Consider the following 17,114-nt stretch of genomic DNA (forward strand, 5'->3'; position numbering starts at 1 on the left):
TCCCCATTCCATTGCTACCTCATCCAGATCTTTCTCCAGGGAAGTGCCTGCGGGGTGCGGTTGGGGGACCCAGCACCTCCTTTGGGTGTTGGCTTGTTCTTCCTTCCAGACACCCCCAGCTCCTGTCCTGGGCTTCACTCAGGAGGGTGGAGAGCCCTTTGGGGAGTGGAAGGGCAGTCTGAGCTGTCCCCAGCACTGAGCGTGGGGTCCCCTCCCCGTGTTGGGCAGTCACATGCCAGGGCACTTTCCCACCACCCCGAGTCCCCTTTCCTCTGTTCTGGCTTCCCCGGAGACCGCCGGCCCCCAGGCCCCAGGCACTGACTGCCCCTTCCTCCAGCTCCCTAAAACTCAAGTGTCCACCCCACAGAGGCCCCTCCCTGTGCCCACTGGGGCTCTCTCATGGTCCCCCCCGCCTCCCCGTGCCCGCCCTGGGCAGGAAGCTGGGTTTCCAGGCTGGGCTGGTGGAGGGGGCCGGCCGTGTTTACCGCATCTGACCACGATAGGAGGGAGGGCTGTCTCTTGCTCTCCCCCAGCCCCTGCATGGGCAGGGCCCGGCCAGGGTATAAATAGATCAGGCTGCTGGGCTTCCCCACTCTTCCTCTTGCCCCAACCCTCTCTCCTCTGCGCTTCCTCTCTCTCGGCCTGGTGAGTTGTGGTCGCCTGACTGGCACGCGAGGGGGGTCAGGCTGAGGCTCGGTGCAGGAGAAGCGGAGGCTGGTGGGCACCAGATGTGCTAAGTGGGTCGGGATGTGAGATTCTGATGGGAAGGCTCTTGGGTGGTTTGTGTGTGTGTTTGTGTGTGCATGTGTGTGCACATGCACGTGCATGCCAGAGAGACACAAAAATTAAAAGTAAGAGCGAGGAGCAGGTGGCTGATGGGAGCTGTCGCAGCGGTACTGGGATGATGGGGCTTGCCTGTGTGGTGGCTGTAGTAGGTTTTGGGATGCCTGTGACTGGTGGGTGTGCAGGTTGGCTCATGTTTGCTGGGTTGCACAAGCCAGTGTATGCACACTCAGGCGTGGGAAGCACAGTGAAGGCAGTAGGCGATGGTGGGCTTTTGTTTCCCTGCGTCCTGGGAGCTTCTGCCCTGCACACAGCAGCCCAGCTCAAGGGAGGGTGGCCTCCCCATTCCCTCCCCTGCATCCGTGTGCGCCTCTGCCACCTCATCCTGCCCCTCCCTATGTTGAGTGCCGGGCCGCTGGTTTTTTCCGCTACAGGCCCCTGGGCAGGTCTCCAGCAGCGTCGCCCAACCCAGCGCTGGGAGAGAGAGAATGGGCTGGGGTGGGGCTGCTGGGGGCTGAGCCTGGGAGTGAAGGGCCCGAGGGAGGAGGGGTGGAGAAAGCGCTCTGGTTAAACGGGCTGCCTGCAACCCGGTACCTGCCACCCTGGCCCGCAGGTGTTCGCTGCCCCAAGCACGAACTTCCCAAGTGTGCACAGCCACCCCGCCAGGAGCCGAGCCCCACCTTTCAGGGCTCCCTCTTGGGTGGAAGCAGAGTCTCTCCAAGGGCTCCCTGAGGGATGGGAGTTGGGGGCATTCTGAATACATAGCTGGGGGCAGGGTTGGGGGTGGGAAATAAGGATGTCTCTGTGATCCTGCCCCCAGATCCTGACTGCTGCCATGGCGTACCCCCTGGAGAAGGCCCTCGATGTGATGGTGTCCACCTTCCACAAGTACTCAGGCAAGGAGGGTGACAAGTTCAAGCTCAACAAGTCTGAGCTAAAGGAGCTGCTGACCCGGGAGCTGCCCAGCTTCCTGGGGGTGAGTGATGCTGAGTGGGGCGGAGCGGGGTGGTCTTCAGGTCTTCAGGAGCATCAGCTACAGGGGCCTCTCTGGCTGACATGGGCAAGTGGGGGCAGAGAGTTTACTCTGGCTGCCTAGTGAGCACCCACTGCTCACTTCCTGGCCCCCAGCCGAAAGAGGCACAACGGACCTGGAGGGAAGCTGAAGCTCAGAGACACTAAGTCACTTCCCTAAGTAGTTCGTGTATAAAGCTGAGATCCATGAATCATGATGGTCTGACTCTTGCCATCAATCCAGCTATGAGCCATTTTTTAAAATAAATCCTCTATCAAAGTTTCTTTCTTTCTTTCTTTCTTTCTTTCTTTCTTTCTTTCTTTCTTTCTTTCTTTCTTTCTTTCTTTCTTTCCTTCCTTCCTTCCTTCCTTCCTTCCTTCCTTCCTTCCTTCCTTCCTTCCTTCCTTTCCTTCTTCCCTTCTTTCTTTCTTCCCTTCTTTCTCCGACTGCACCTGCAGCATGCAGAAGTTCCCAGGCCAGGGATGGAACCTGCGCCACAGCTGTAACCAGAGCCACAGCAGTGACAAGGCTGGATCCTTAACCTGTTGAGCCACGAGGGAACTCTGCCACCTTCTTTTTAAAACTGATGTGTAGTTGATTTTCAATGCTGTGTTAGTTTCAGGTATACAGCAAAATAATTCAGTTGTACATACATGCATATTTTTTCAGATTCTTTTCCATTATAGGTTATGACAAGATATTGCATATAGCTCCCTGTGCTATAGAGTAAATCTCTGTTGCCTTTCCTGTTTCATATATAAAAGTATATATTTTTTAATGCCATACTCCTAATTTGACCCTCTCCCCTATAAACCATTTTTGAGTTTCTCTTTGGCTTGTGAATGTGAAGATACACACATACCTACAGACACACCCCAGCGCAATCACAGTTGCCATCTGTATCAACCTTTGTGCGATTTATGCATTGCTTTCATGACCACTGTCTAACTGGAGTCTTTTTTTTTTTGTCTTTTTGCCATTTCTTGGGCTGCTCCCACGGCATATGGAGGTGCCCAGGCTAGGAGTCGAATCGGAGCCATAGCCACCAGCCTACACCAGAGCCTCAGCAACGTGGGATCCAAGCCGTGTCTGAAACCTACACCACAGGTCACGGCAAAGCTGGATCCTTAACCCACTGAGCAAAGTCAGGGATCGAACCTGCACCCTCATGGTTCCTAGTCGGATTGGTTAACCACTGAGCCATGACGGGAAATCTTCTAACCGAATTCTTAAAACGACCTTGGCAGACAATGTTGTAGTCCCCTTTTCCAGGGGCATCCAGGTACCCAGACTTCCTCATCTGAAGGGCAGATCTCCACGCCCTCACCTAGCCCTGAGGGCTGGAGGTTCAAAGCTCCCCGCCCCCCGACCCCCACAGCCTGCCTGTGCCTTCCTGAGCTCCCATCTGGAGCTAGTCTCAGCTCTTCTCCCCCTGCCCCCACCCTGCCCCTCCTGCTTCCAGTTTCTACCCGCAGCCTCTTCCCCCTGCAGAAAAGGACGGATGAAGCTGCTTTTCAGAAGCTGATGAGCAACCTGGACAGCAACAGGGACAACGAGGTGGACTTCCAGGAGTACTGCGTCTTCCTGTCCTGCATCGCCATGATGTGCAACGAGTTTTTCGAAGGCTTCCCTGATAAGCAGCCCCGGAAGAAGTGAGGGCTCCTCGGATGTGGGTGGGGGCCCTACCAGCTGGGGGGTCTTCCCTGACAGAAAGGGCACAGTGCCTCACCGTGGCTCTTCCAGACCTGATCAAGTTCAATAAAGATTCTGAAAGCTATAAGACTGATGGTCTGAGAGGGTGGGATGGGGCCTGAGGGATATGGGGGGGGCGTGGGTGGGAGGGGTACTGGCCGGTTTGCTGCTGTTTTGTGAAGAGTGGAGAGCAGACTGGTGAAGGGGGGAGAGGGATGCGTGACCGTGCATGGGTGTGTGGGACAGACTTGACTCAGGATGGGGCTGAAGGCAGGGAAAGGAACCCCAGAGGCTTGGACCACCCCAGCTATAGGATCTCGGCCAGGGCACTCACCCATCCCATCTCCCCAACGTTGCCTCCAGCAGGACCACAGACTGAAGCTGGGATGGAATGGAAGGTCACATCTGTTCTTGGTTGGGGTCTGGGAAGGAGTGTGGGCGCCCTGGGGATAGTGGGGGAAGGGCTGAGTCACGGGGAGGAAGTCGTGAGGCCAGAAGGGGGAGGGGGAGGAGGGCTCAGACCTGACATTGACAGCCCAGGCCCTGCCTGGCCACCCCTTCCAGCACCTTGGCTTCAAACCCCAGGGATGGATGAATCCTTCTTGTCCACATTCAGATGAGGGAGGTGATGCGGGGGGTGAGCAGGCTGTTGGCCGCAGCATGAGACGATCATTCTTCTCTGAGCCCCGTCTCTGTCCCAGGGGCCCCAAGATGTGCCTCATTATCAGTTAGCATCTCTCGCTCCTTCAGATGAAGGCAAAGGACTTCGGAAGGGGTGACTGGAGGAGAGTGGCTGGGGTGGGAGGTGACCACCAATTTAGAGATAAAATTCCAGACATAGGATCTGATAAATGAAATTGAGATCTCGCCCCCCAGTATCAGGCATGATGTTGTTTCTCCTTAGGTGAAAGGCCAGGGGCTCCAGCGGGCCGTGGGGGAGGATTGTGGTTAGACCTCCAGACCATGCCTAGGTGTACAGGGACCTTCAAGGAAGACGTGAGTAGGGGGCAGGTCCAGAGACCGGGAAGGTCTGGTTCCCTTGACCTTTCAAGCTTTCCCCCTCCTTCTCATCGCATTGTGTTTTTCTCTCCAGTTTCAGAGGAGTGGGGTAGGTGACTCACAAGTTCCCTCAGAGTGTGACTGCCGAGACTTGGGTAGAATTTTGATCCAGGAAAATGTTTTCCTCCTCCCCCTTCTCCCCCCGCCCCCGCCCCCCAGGTCCGCCCATCTTCCATGGCGTGCCCTCCCCTGAGCCTCCTGCTGCATCACTCTCTACTTGGGAAACTCCAGTTGCTTAGCGACCAGTCCCCTGCTCCCTCTCTAACCTTGCCAGATGGGGGTGGGGGTGGAGTGGGGAGCTGCGGGGAACACCCAGGCAGGAGAGGGTGGGGCTGCAGCAGCAATAGGTGCTAAGCCCCCACTTCCGTTCTGTTCTGGTGGATGGCAGGACAACATCTGAGCTTCTCCTGGGATACGGGCCACTCCCCCTGACCCCCAGCCCCGTTCATTACCACATCCTGAACCTGCTCCCCTAGCTCACAGCCTCTACCCCGTCACCCAGCCCCCCTATCCTTCCCCAATCTCTGCCTTGGTCCTTGATTCTTAGTTTTCCAAGAGTCTCTAAGAATTTTTTCCCATGGTAATGAGTGAGGTTTAGACAAAATTATTCATTGAAAATCCTTTAAGACAAAATTATTCATTGAAAATCCTTTAAGGTGTTCCCCTGTGATGTAGCGGGTTAAAGATACGGCGTTGCCACTGCAGCAGCTTGAGTCCCTGCTATGGCACAGGTTCAATCACTGGCCCAGGAGCTGCACATGCTGCAGGTGTGGCAGAAAAAAAAAAAAAGAAAAGAAAAGAAAAAAGAGAAAACCCTTTAAAAATCTTAGGCTCTATACTCGCTAATGACTTTGACCATGCCCTTGGCAGGAAGCATCTTCCCTGCTGGTTCCCATCTTAACCAGAATGTGCCTATTCTGTTCTTGGAGTGGGTGGGAGGGTCCCAGTGTGGAGAGGGGCCTAGGGTACGGGTAGATACCCTGCGTTTTTCCTCCTGGGTCTTCGCTCCAGGGCAGCCTGGCTGTTATCCCATTAGACCGGGAGCTCTTATTTTTGGTTGGGAAAATAAAGCTTCTGGGACCGAAGACATGTGTGCCACACTCAGTGCGCCCCTATCCTGTCCTTTTGGAAATAAGGAAGGTGACACTGGCAGAGGGGATTTCTTCCCAGCCTTAGTCCCAGGAGGCCAGAGCCTCCTGGTCCCTGGCCCCTTCTTATTGGCCCTTTGTCTCCCCTGGTTTCCTGGGGACTGGGGCCAGGGAATAAAGGCAGAGACCAGAGGGAGGGAGCCTGTTGCTGCTCCGGTGAGTTCTCTGGCTCCTTCTTTGGTGAGTCTTTCTGATCTTCCTGCTCACTTATACGGTATGGCAAGCTGGGCGATGAGGCTGGAGGGTGACAAGCTCGGTGACCCCCACCGATGAGTGGGGGCAGGTGCTCAGGAAGGAGAGGGCAGAGTATTTGGAGTCATTGTGGCTGTTGGAATTTCCTGAGAAGTGGCTCTGGGGGTGGAGGTGGGGATCAGAACCAGCCAGGATGCTGCTGCAGATGCCCACAGACCCGTGCCTTCCACTGTGGTCCTGGCCTGAGTCTCCTGGAGGGTGGGGCGAGGCTGAGGGTTTTGGGTGGTGGGAGATGAATGATGGGTCCAATTCAAGAAGTGAGAGATGGGTGTGGGGTCAAAGGTAAGAGGTAGCGGCTTCTTTCTCCTTTCCTTGCTCAAGACTCTACACAGATTTACCTGCAGCCTCCGAGTTCCTGGGGTGTTGGCTCCTTCCTCCCTAAGGGGGAAGTGGTTTTCAAGTCTGAGTCAGAGGAGCTCCAACTGCCTTTTCCCTTGGTGGGTGTGGCTGTGCTCATGGACTAGAGGCCCAGGCCAAGCCAACTTCTGGGTCCAGCTCTCAGATGACCCTGGAGATATCAGCCCCCATCCCCCCCCCCCGCCCCCGCCTCACTGCCTCATGGCCAGTCTGTATGTACAGTTCTCTGGGCTACGGAATGGGACCAGCTGGACAAGTCCTGTCACCTCTCCCCAGTTTCCTGTTGAGATCTTATCTTCCAGTTGCAGCCCCAGCCTCCTCCAACCCCTGGGCTCTTTGCCCTGATTCCCTCCTTCATAGTGGCACACTCCCTGAGACCAGCTGATTCAGGCACCTGGGCCAAGAAGGGTGACCAGGGTGACAACTGCCTGGAAAATGAGGGCCTGAGGTGGAGGGGGCAGGGAGAAAATCCCGACCCCTCATTTGCTCCGCCATCTGCCCCCGTATCTTCCTTTGGCTGGGCCATTTTGTCACCCCTCTGCCCCGAGATCCCCTTTCCCATGTCTCCTACGCAGGAGAGTGAGCCGTCTCCCTTGGGTGCTGCCGCTCTCCCTGCTCTGGCTGTTCCAAGTTTGCCTTGGGTCTTGTTACCACCTGTCCGCATACACCAGGGTCTGCTGGGTAGATTTCAGTCTCATCACGGGTTCTAGCTGCTGGTCCTCGAGGGAGAGGCTTGGAGGTGGGCTAGCGGCGGAGGGAAGCAGGAGGTCTGGCTTCCTGGGTGGGGTGATCTTCTCCTCTCCCTTCGGCCTCCAGAACTGCACTCGGCGATGGAGACCCCGCTGGAGAAGGCTCTGACCACCATGGTCACCACTTTCCATAAATACTCGGGGAGAGAGGGCAGCAAGCTGACTCTGAGTAGGAAGGAGCTGAAAGAGCTGATCAAGAAGGAGCTGTGTCTTGGTGAGGTAGGTGGGTGACAGTCCCCTCCCCTGTATCCCTGAGTCCAAGTGCTCCTGGTGGACACCGTGGGGGAGGGGAGGGGAGGGAGAAAACAGGAAGCACCAACACCAGGGCCTTCCGGGCATGAAGTGGGTGGGGTGGCAAGAGAGGACATGCATCTGCCCGCAGGGTATGCCAGCCTTGGGAAGGATAGGATGGCTAATGGGTACGGACAGAGACCCAATGGAGAGCGTGGACTTCTTGGGCCAACACAGCTCTAGACCTCTGTGCTGGGATGAGTCATGTTCCACTGGGGAGAAGGGCAGCATCTGGATGGTGGACCTCAGCCTGCGTGAGGCTTTAGAGAAGCTCAAGACCTTTGAAGTTCCCTAGTGACTCAGCGGGTTAAGGATCTGGTGTTGTCACTGCAGTGGCTTGGGTCACTGATGTGGTACAGGTTCGATCCCTGGCCCAGGAACTGCCACATGCCTTGGGCATGGCCAGCCTCCCCTATAAAACCGACAAAGATGAAGGAAAGTTCCTTGCTGAGGCTGGGCTCTCAGAGATGCGAGTGGAGCCTGTGTGAGGGATGGGGTGGGGGGACGAGGGGGTTCAGGGGTCCAGATTAGCTGTGCACAGCTCAAGGGCAGGGCTCCCACCCGACCCCCCCCCCCCCCCCAGGGCTTTGATGGTGCTGACGCAGGAACCAAAAGGATCATTCGGCTAGTTCCAACACAGGCTGGAGGAAGACAGAACTGATTCTGACCAGATGGAGATGGTGGGAGGGAGGCAACTGATGGAGGGGAAGGTCTATGAGATAGTCATCGTATTATTATTTCAGTTAAAAAAAAAATCCAAGCTCAGAGACATTATATAACTTGTCTGAGGATACCCAGTTGGCGAGAGGCTGCAATTCCAGGCCAGGCCCGTGTATCACCCCCTTTTATCTTTAAAAACAAACAAACAAAAAAAAAACAGCCTGGGAAGCCTCTGCTGTCACATTCTGAACCCTAGTGGGTCTCCTCGGAGAGAAGCTCCACCAGGTTTTGTCCCTGTGGACGGGGGACCGAAGTAGGTGTGGGTGTCACCGGCTGCCCCTCTTGCCTTCCTGCCAAGCTCTCTGCATCCTGGAGTGAATGAGGGCTGAGGGAGGGGCCGTGGGTCCAGCAGGGTTAATTACAGGGGGACAGAGGCCCTGGGGAGGTTATGGCTAGAACAGGAACCCAGACTGGGGACAAGAATGGCGTCACAGAGAGGTTGTTTCCATCTCTGTAAGTCCCCACGTCCTGTCTCCTGTGGCAAAGCTGGAGCTGGGGGTAGAGAAGAGGAGAGGGCAGGATGTTCTGTATTTTCTTCCTGCCTCCCACCTGCCGCCCCCTGGGGTGGGGGGGCTGTCACCGTGCTCTTGGTGGAGCTGGGCGAGGAGGGCAGGGACCAGAGAGTAAGACTGGGTGCCAGGCACTGGTTCCCTACGGCTGTCCTGCAGGCTCTCCTAGCAGGGAACGGATGCGCTGGCTTCTCGGCACGAACGCACCGCTCCTGGCGGCGTGTGCTGTCTGGGTCGATGCTCAAGATCCCCAAGAGGGACAGACTAAGACCTGGATCTTGCTCAGCGCCGCATAGTCACCAAGCCGCTTCTATGAGGTGTTGCATGAAATCTAGCTTATTATTTCTTTGGGCGGTAGAAAGTGTGGAGGGGAAGCGGGGCTGCCCAAGACTCCCTCTTGTAATTTTTCCAGGCTCAGGGGTCAGCTCACTGAGCGCCTGCGTGGTGCTGGGTCCTGGGCTGGGTGTGGCCTGGGGGCGGGGGGCATTCTGAGGGCCCAGATGCTGACTCCGCTGGGGCTCAGCCTGAGGCTGGGAGGGGGCAGGGCTGACCTGTGTCTCTACCTGGGCCCTGGAAGAAGATGAAGGAGAGCAGTGTGGACGACCTGATGAAGAGTTTGGATAAGAACAGCGACCAGGAGATCGACTTCAAGGAGTACTCGGTGTTCCTGACCACGCTCTGCATGGCCTACAACGACTTCTTCCTGGAGGACAACCAGTGACGGGGCCCAGGCCCTGGCCTCTGCAGCTCCTCTCGCACACCCTTCCAGAAGGATGCTGCTTTAGCCTTCTCTTCCCGCAGAGGAAATAAAGATTTTCCTTTCCAAGGGTCCGTGGCTGGTTTGGAAGATGTCTTGTCCATCTTGGCTGGGGGTCCGGTGGGCAGGGCAGCGATTCCCCTTCAGTGAGCGGAGAGCTTCTGGGGGTTAGGGTTCTGGGCTCCCACTCCACTTCCTGTCCTTTGGTGTGGATGTGACTAAGTGTGTCTGGGCTTAGCGTGGCCCTCCTGGAAAATGGGGAAGTTGGGCCAGGCTTTTGATGGCCTCCGAGGCGTGCTTCGGCTATGCAGAGAAAGCTAAGGAGAAAGTGCTTAGAGGGTGAGGACACTGGGGGCAGCCGGGATGTGGTTCCTGGGGGCAGTGGTGGACAGGCCAGTCTGACTTGTCACCAGCTCACAGGAGGCCACCCTGAGGACACTGGTAAGAAAGGGGAGTGTGGCCTTGACCTCCAGGCCAGTCCCCTTTCCCTCTCCTCCGTTTCCCTCTCTGCAACAAGCCCTGCTACCCCACATGCCACCTCAATCACCTCTAGGCTTTCTGCCTTTCCCACCTCCCCATATCAAAAGCCTTTCTCCAGAGAGGATCTGAGAGGAGTTCCCCCTTGTGCTGCAGCGGAATTGAATCTAACTAGGAACCATGAGGTTGCAGGTTCGATTCCCTGGCCTCACCCCAGTGGGTTAAGGATCTGGTGTTGCCATGAGCTGTAGTGTGGGTCGAGACCCTGCTCGGATCTGGCGTTGCTGTGCCTGTGGCAGAGGCCAGCAGCTACCCGAGGCCCTAAAAAGCAAACAAAACAAAACAAAACCCCAAACCAAAAAACCCTGAGAATCTGAGAAACTTTGCATTGCAGGGTAAATAACTAGGGACACAGGTCTTGGCTCTGGCGTGTGTGCCCCTGAAGCTGCAGGAGGCTCCGGTGTGCAATTCTGGAATTCGGGGTGGGGGAGGGGGTTGGGGAAGGGAGCAGGATGGTGGTAGGAATTCGTTTTCGCTGGCGGATGGGTGTTGGAGAAGTCCTTGAAACTGCATTCTGTAGACCACCGGCCGCTCCCCACCCTTCATCTAGGTTTCGCCCTGGGAAGGAGGCACCCTTCTCTCCCTTCTCCACCCACTTCCGGCAGCCCCCCCCAGCGTCCGTGACAGCGTCCTCCCCTGCCCTGTCACATCACGATGCTGGGGGGTGGGTGGGTGCAAACTGGGTTTCAGGGATTAGGAAGGAGCTCGAGGTCACTCGGCTGGCTGCAGGTGGGACCCCCTCCCCCTCGAGGTCCCCCCCACCCCGCGGAGCCCTGAACAGCCCCGGGGCAGGAGGCGTGGAAAGTTTTGGGGCCCTGGTGTTGTGTAAACGGCGAGCACAGGGTGGGGCGCGGGGCGGGCCGTGGGCGGTGGGGAGCCGGCCTCCCGGACGCGCCTCTATAAGGCGGGCGGGCCGGCCCCAGAGGCCAGCATCCCCTCGGCCGCTCCCTGCTCCCGTCGCTGCCGCCGCGGTGAGTCCTGGCCAGGGCAGCCCCGGTCCTTCTGAGCCAGCCCGCCCCGGGCTTGGTCCGCGGGCGGTGGATGGCTCGGCATCCAGCCTGGGGCTGCAGGGCTGCCGGGCGGGCGGGGAGAGGCAGGAGAAGCCAGGCTGGCCCAGGGCTAAGGCGTCCGTTGGGCGGCTCCGGGTAGTGGCCCATCTGGGGTGCGGGAGGGTGTGTCCCGGGCGGGCGTGTCAGCGCCGCGGTGTGTGGCCCTGGAAGGCTGTGTGTAGGGCTGGGTGCGCCGTCTCCACCCCCGCCCCCCAACATACGCCCCAACTTTCCCGCAACCCCTGGAGGAGCGTTCTCAGCTGTGTTCCTGTCTGCTGCTTAGAATCCTTGAGCCACCTCGTCTCTGGTTCCCTGGAGGCCACAGATCTCTAGGCTCTAGAGTCTGCCCTCTTCCTCCCCTTCAAGCCTCGAGCTGTCTCCTGAGGTCACCTGACACTTACTTGGTGGTCCGGGCAGGGTCGTCAAAGGGAGTTGGGTCGGAGGTGGGGGTGGGGATGGGGGTGGGTGGGTGGGGGGCAGAGGTCTTGGGGCTTACGGGTGAGTGAGACGGCCGTGCAGCCCAGGACACTGACCAGCCCCTCTGCCCCCAGCCTTGAGCTCAGCCTTCAGCCATGGCATGCCCCCTGGATCAGGCTATTGGCCTCCTGGTGGCCATCTTCCACAAGTACTCCGGCCGGGAGGGCGACAAAAACACCCTGAGCAAGAGTGAGCTGAAGGAGCTGATCCAGAAGGAACTCACCATTGGGGCGGTGAGTGAGTCTCCCCTGCCCTCCCCCCCCCCCTTAGAAGCAGGATTGGGAGAAGGCCAGGCGCCAGGTGCCTGTGACTCACACTTACTCACATTCCGGGGACCTAGACCTTACCGGACCATTGGTCCACACCCCTGGGCCCTGAGGGGCTGGGGATATTCCCAGCCTGGTATTCACTTCTCCTGAGTCAGCAGCAGAGAAGTCAAGCCAAGTGAATTCAAGGTGGGCTCAGAATTTTGGTGACAAGTGAGCACAGAGCCACTTGTCTGAGAGAGGGCTGCCTGGGAGGGGGAAAGGCAGAGAACCCAAGGTCTCATCACCCCTGAGTCCTGGATTTCCCATTTTGACCCGGTAGAAGCTGCAGGATGCTGAAATTGCAAAGCTGATGGATGACCTGGACCGGAACAAGGACCAGGTGGTGAACTTCCAAGAATATGTCACCTTCCTGGGGGCCTTGGCTATGATCTACAACGACGTCCTCCGGGGCTGAACATAAATTGAGACGGTGGAGACACTCTTTAGCTGGCCTGTTGATCTAGTGGTGGGTAACTGTACAATAAATTTTTTTTGTTGTTAAATCTACCCCCGTGTCCTGGCTTCCCTGTGATTTGTTTCCTCCTCTGCTTGCCGCTGCATCAGCCATCAGAGGGTTTTCTCGCAGTCCCCTCTGGGAGTGACTCAGTGACTCACCAGGTCAGGGGAGCTGGTGGGAGGGTCCACAAGACGATGGATGCACCCTAACAAGGCAGTTACAGCTCCTAAGCTGCTTTTATGTGAATCAGAAAAGATGTAAGCTCTGGGCAAAGCCATCTTAAGGAAAGACTCAAGCGGTCCCCAGCACAGGGCCTTCTGGGGTGGGCTTGGAGAAGGAAATGGTGCTTAAGCCAGGCTGTGATGAGTCCAGAGTGGAACAGAGATAGTCCTAGCTGGGTCCTTGCAGACGACAAAGACAAGTTTTTGCTCTGGGTGTGGTCAAAGGGTAAGGTCCAGCAGGGCTGTGGGGCGGGGCTGGTCCACTCTCTCAGTACAGGGAAGTGGGGGCAGAGAAGGCACATCTGGCATGCCCACAGCCTGGCTGGGGACTGCTGTGGATGCTGTACGGTCAAGGTCAATTCTGCTGCCCCTGCCCCGGTTGAAGGTGGGAGGCTCACCTTAGGGCCCTTCGTTCTCAGGGTTGTGGTCTGAGAAGCTGGCAGCTGTGTAGATACATGAATCATGAGGTGCTCGTGAAAGGGGTGGAGTGGGGGCCCCCGGGACTGGGTAGCCACAGCCCAGCCTTTCTGTCAATATTGAGCCAGCCCATTCCTAGCGCCTTAGTAGAATGGATCATCCCAGTTATTCCATGGAGCCACTGGTAGATGATGAATTGAAATTATCTGAGTTCATTGTTTGCATTAGTGTTTTCAGGCGGTGGCGGGGGAAGGAGGGGGCGGCGGGGGAGGAGGGGATGGTGGGGAGGGAGGGGGATCGGGGCAAGAGGGTTTCAGGGTGATGGGGCAGTTGTGGCAATGCTCTCCCATGCAGACCTAGTCTGTGCCAGGCAATTTCCTCTGTAGGTTCTGGGGGCCTCAGACAGAGACCGTTTCTTCCTGTCCCTCTTTCTCACCTCTCCACTTCCCCGCGAGCCCAGATTTGTGGAATTAAATCTTCTTCCTCCATGGGGTGGGGATGAGCAAACAGTCCCCAGAGGGCTGGAAACCTCACCTTTGGTGTCCCTCCTTCTCTAGTGGCCACTCCTTCCCCGCAGGGAGTAGGGACTGGCACAGTTGTGAACCAGGAAGGGACCCAGGATCTGAGCTCCCCGTCTGCACAGTCATGTCCAAGCCTTAGCTCCATGCAGTCTCCTCTGGAAAGGTAACTTCTCAGCGGCCAGCATCTTGGGGCTTGGACCGAGCGCCCTCGTGTGGGCAGATAGCAGGACGCGGTGGGGAGCGGGTTGGTTTTCTCCAACCCCCAGGGATGGCCCAACAGTGTAGAGGCCAAGGTTGGTGGAGATTTTCCAACCAAGAGGGAAACGCCGCTTGGACGCTCAGGGTATGTCAGCTCCCAGCAACTAACCCCCAAATAAAGCAACTCAATTTCACCTAAGACACACCTACCAGGAACAAGTCAGTAAGAGGAAGGCAGTTTGCACAGACAAACAGAATCTGAATCGTGCTGCTCCCCTGCCCCACTTGCTTTTGGCAGAGAGGACACTCCTGCAGAGGAAGGAGGGCTCCTTTCAAGGGGTGAAGACCCACTCCTGGGGCGGGGGCTGCTCCTACATTTGCTGGGAGCTCGGGTGGGTGGCCTGGCCCAGGGATGGAAGAGAATCAATAAACCTGCACAGGGCACAGTCCACCTGCTGAGCAAACAGGCGTGTCCTTTATTATAAAGTGTCTGACTTTCCACGGTAGTGGAGGGCAACAGGAACACGGATTTAAAAAATTAAATAAACACTGAAATGTATAGTTAATCTTTTGTTTGCTTTGAGGGTATGTTTGGTGGGGGGGTGGCAGTGGGAGGAAGCAGCATTTACAATGGCATCTGGTGGGTTGCTGGCCTCACAGGGTGGGACTGGGTGTGGTGAGGGGTGCAGACTGGTCATTTTTTAATTGTGTTTGCCTCCAACTGATATAACTTTGGAGATGAAGCCTTTAGCTCTGTCTGTGGAACAGGGGTCTGGGCTTAGAGGGGAGGGAGCCGGTCAGGGGGCTTTACACCCAGTGCCTTTGCCGATGCTGATCCAGGAGCACTGATTCACTCGCTTGTGGAACTGGCTCCGCTTTCTCCTCTTCCCTCGCTGAGCATAAATAGGCTTTAATCCTGTAACCTAGTCACCCTGACTCCCAGGAAGCTGAAACAGCAGCACCGTTGCCCATCTCTGTAAGCTGGGTTGGGCCCCAGTTGGAGGGTTTTAGGACTGAGTCAGAGCATGTAGCTCTTTGTTCTCTGCCAAGCATATCTGATGTTGTCAAGAATAGTGCCACTGTACACGGCATGGCACTTGTATTTTTACAAGGCACTTTCCTATCCATTGTCTTTTGTGATGCTTGGAAGTTTTATGTGTAGTGTGTATTATTAACCCCATTTAACAAGTGAAAAGACCAGGTTACAGTGAAGTAAGTGCCTCTACCCCTGGGCAAATCCCAGTGAAGAACTGGGCCCTTGCCATCCCGTCACCCGTTCACTAATGCTTAGCTCATCAGGACATATTTTGGCCATTTCTTCTTCATGTTTTTCTCTTAAGTGTTTTAATCACATATGGAAGGTATACAAAATGATTTATAGAAATAATCAGTGAGGGAGTTCCCATTGTGGTTCAGTGGGTTAAGAACCAGACGAGTATCCATGAGGACTTGGGTTTGATCCCTGGCTTCACTCAGTGGGTGAAGGATCCAGCATTCCTGTGAGCTGTGGTGTGGATCGCAGAAGCGGCTCAGATCTGGCGTTGCTGTGGCTCCGGTGTAGGCTGGTGGCTACAGCTCCGATTGGACCCCTAGCTTGGGAACCTCCATGTGCTGTGGGTGCCACCCTTCAAAACAAATGAATGAGTGAGTAGATGAATAAATAATAAAGAAATAATCAGTGAGTCAGGGCTGCCTTGACCCTGGCCTCACCCTGGGCTGGGTCCCATTTGAGGACCAGATGTTCAACGTGTAACCGAGCTGGACTCTGCGAGGGCTTCCCAGAGGACCCTCAGTCAGGTCCTCTACCTGCCTTTTTTGTCTATAGAAAAACTTTAGTCAAAGAATCAATTTAGTCAGAGAAGTGAGAAAATACAGAGAAAACAGACAACAGTCAAGCGAGACATAATAGTAATAATTTATTTTTTTATTTTTATTAAAAATTTTTTTTTTTGGTATTTTTGCCTTTTCTAGGGCTGCTCCCCTGGCATATGGAGGTTCCCAGGCTAGGGGTCGAATCGGAGCTGTAGCAGGTGCTAAATCCCCCACCAGGAGGAAGAATCAACTGTATGCAGCCCACAAGCCTGTAGACCCCAGCTTGGCTGGAACCGGAAGGTTGATGATGCTGACTCCCAATTACCTCACCACCATCCAATCAGGAAAATGTCCACGAGCCATCACGCCCTGCTCCTTGACCACTTTCAGACTCCTCACTACTCCTCCAGGTGGGGCACAGCCCTCGAGGCACTAGCCTGCTGTGTTCTCTCCTTGCCTGGCAATGAAACTTCTTTTCCTCTTTCCTTCAACTCTTGTCTCTGTGTTTCTGTTTGGCATTGGTGTACAGAGGCAGCTGATATTTCGGCAACAAAAGGCAAAGAAAGATTTCTCTCTACTTATAAAGGGGAACGAGGGCACCTGTTCTCCTCACCTTCTGAAAGGGTGGCCTTGGGAAAGCCATGGGCCTAACTCCTAACACTACCCTTTGGAAGGTGAATAAAATTTCTCCAGGAACCAGATGACTCCAGGAAGCTCCAGTTTTTAGGTCCTAGAGAGCTCTAAATTCTGAGTCTTCTTCCGTTTTGAAGTCTATCCAGCTAGAGAGATAGCTTTGCGGTCTCCTGGGCTCCTTGGGGCTTAACCTTGGGACCTACTACAGGTGGTAAGCATTTGACTCTCTCTCTCTCTGGGAGGCAAGAGAAGTTTTATTGTCCTTTTGGATCAGAGCAATTAACTATACAAATGGCTAAAAGTCCAATTCTCATGGTATGTGAAGGGTCCCAGGAGGCTAGGCCAGTGCTGCAGCACTGAGAAATTCACTGAAGTTTTATTTTCCCCACACTCGAATAGTCAATGTCAATAAACTAGAATGCTTTTTCCCAGCTTTCCTTATGATCATGTTACTACATAGAAATATAGTTCCACATATGAGATGTTTTGTACACTGTAATTGCATTATAAAAATGAGATTGTGATAACATTTATATTAATGTATATTTACATTATATATCAATATTAACATATTACTATATTATATTATCAGATATATAATATAATATATAATGCATATAACAATATATATTTCTTTCAGTTTATGTTTTCTCTATTTGACAATATAATAATGTGAAAATCCCTTCAAGTCAACTTGTAGAGATCTAAATCTTTTTTTTTAATTTTAATTTTTTTAAATTTTATGGCCACACCCAAAGCATATGGAAATTCCCAGGCCAAGGACTGAATCTGAGGCGCAATTGCAACCCATGCCAAAGCTGTGGCAATGCTGGATCCTTTTAACCCATCCTGTTGGGCCAGGGATTGAACCCACACTGCTGCAGCCACACAAGCTGCTGCAGTCTGTCTTAACCCACTGTGCCACAGTGGGAACTCCTTTATTTGTTTTTTAGACTCCAACTAAAATTTTTTTTTTTTGGCCAGGCCCATAGCATGTGGAAGTTCCTGGGCCTGGGATGGAACTCAAGCTGCAGTAGTAACAATGAGCCATAGCTGTGACAACACTGGATCCTTAACTGCTAGGCCACCAGGGAACTCCTATTAAAAATTAAAAAAATTGAAATTTAATTGATTTACAATGTTGTATTAGTTTCA

General features: G+C 54.9%; 3 protein-coding genes across 10 annotated transcripts; all 3 read left to right on the plus strand.

Annotated features, from left to right (window-relative positions):
* The first annotated feature begins 550 nt into the window (after positions 1 to 550).
* On the plus strand, positions 551 to 3,572 carry S100A4 (S100 calcium binding protein A4). 2 transcript variants are annotated; one of them, XM_047783030.1, is made up of 3 exons: positions 551 to 645; positions 1,604 to 1,759; positions 3,287 to 3,572. In XM_047783030.1, exons 2-3 carry the CDS (start codon positions 1,619 to 1,621, stop codon positions 3,449 to 3,451), a joined length of 306 nt encoding a protein of 101 aa, XP_047638986.1. In that variant the 5' UTR covers positions 551 to 645; positions 1,604 to 1,618; the 3' UTR covers positions 3,452 to 3,572. The 2 variants fall into 2 exon arrangements, with proteins under 2 accessions (XP_047638986.1, XP_047638987.1); XM_047783031.1 differs by lacking the exon at positions 551 to 645 and adding an exon at positions 1,373 to 1,396.
* Positions 3,573 to 5,714: 2,142 nt separating this feature from the next.
* On the plus strand, positions 5,715 to 9,621 carry S100A5 (S100 calcium binding protein A5). 5 transcript variants are annotated; one of them, XM_047783035.1, is made up of 3 exons: positions 5,715 to 5,874; positions 7,120 to 7,271; positions 9,150 to 9,471. In XM_047783035.1, exons 2-3 carry the CDS (start codon positions 7,134 to 7,136, stop codon positions 9,291 to 9,293), a joined length of 282 nt encoding a protein of 93 aa, XP_047638991.1. In that variant the 5' UTR covers positions 5,715 to 5,874; positions 7,120 to 7,133; the 3' UTR covers positions 9,294 to 9,471. The 5 variants fall into 5 exon arrangements, with proteins under 5 accessions (XP_047638991.1, XP_047638992.1, XP_047638989.1 ...); XM_047783036.1 differs by lacking the exon at positions 5,715 to 5,874 and adding an exon at positions 6,493 to 6,751 and having other exon boundaries at positions 9,150 to 9,609; XM_047783033.1 differs by lacking the exon at positions 5,715 to 5,874 and adding an exon at positions 6,758 to 6,984 and having other exon boundaries at positions 9,153 to 9,621.
* A 954-nt stretch (positions 9,622 to 10,575) lies between these two features.
* S100A6 (S100 calcium binding protein A6) lies at positions 10,576 to 12,207 on the plus strand. Of its 3 annotated transcripts, none has more exons than XM_047784577.1 (3): positions 10,576 to 10,595; positions 11,467 to 11,625; positions 11,981 to 12,207. In XM_047784577.1, exons 2-3 carry the CDS (start codon positions 11,488 to 11,490, stop codon positions 12,113 to 12,115), a joined length of 273 nt encoding a protein of 90 aa, XP_047640533.1. In that variant the 5' UTR covers positions 10,576 to 10,595; positions 11,467 to 11,487; the 3' UTR covers positions 12,116 to 12,207. The 3 variants fall into 3 exon arrangements, with proteins under 3 accessions (XP_047640533.1, XP_047640531.1, XP_047640532.1); XM_047784575.1 differs by lacking the exon at positions 10,576 to 10,595 and adding an exon at positions 10,710 to 10,837; XM_047784576.1 differs by lacking the exon at positions 10,576 to 10,595 and adding an exon at positions 11,033 to 11,300.
* Positions 12,208 to 17,114: the final 4,907 nt, after the last annotated feature.

The sequence above is a fragment of the Phacochoerus africanus genome, chromosome 6 (assembly GCF_016906955.1).
Source record: "Phacochoerus africanus isolate WHEZ1 chromosome 6, ROS_Pafr_v1, whole genome shotgun sequence".
NCBI classification, from domain to species: Eukaryota; Metazoa; Chordata; class Mammalia; order Artiodactyla; family Suidae; genus Phacochoerus; species Phacochoerus africanus.

Excerpts from the sequence above, each read along its gene's own strand:
- S100A4 (XM_047783030.1), top strand. The coding sequence starts at position 1,619 with ATGGCGTACCCCCTGGAGAAGGCCCTCGATGTGATGGTGTCCACCTTC. Across the intron at positions 1,760-3,286 it reads AGCTGCCCAGCTTCCTGGGG|AAAAGGACGGATGAAGCTGC; the intron begins GTGAGTGATGCT and ends TTCCCCCTGCAG.
- S100A5 (XM_047783032.1), top strand. The coding sequence starts at position 6,864 with ATGTCTCCTACGCAGGAGAGTGAGCCGTCTCCCTTGGGTGCTGCCGCT. Across the intron at positions 6,985-7,119 it reads CATACACCAGGGTCTGCTGG|AACTGCACTCGGCGATGGAG; the intron begins GTAGATTTCAGT and ends TTCGGCCTCCAG. Across the intron at positions 7,272-9,149 it reads AGGAGCTGTGTCTTGGTGAG|AAGATGAAGGAGAGCAGTGT; the intron begins GTAGGTGGGTGA and ends GGGCCCTGGAAG.
- S100A6 (XM_047784577.1), top strand. The coding sequence starts at position 11,488 with ATGGCATGCCCCCTGGATCAGGCTATTGGCCTCCTGGTGGCCATCTTC. Across the intron at positions 11,626-11,980 it reads AGGAACTCACCATTGGGGCG|AAGCTGCAGGATGCTGAAAT; the intron begins GTGAGTGAGTCT and ends TTGACCCGGTAG.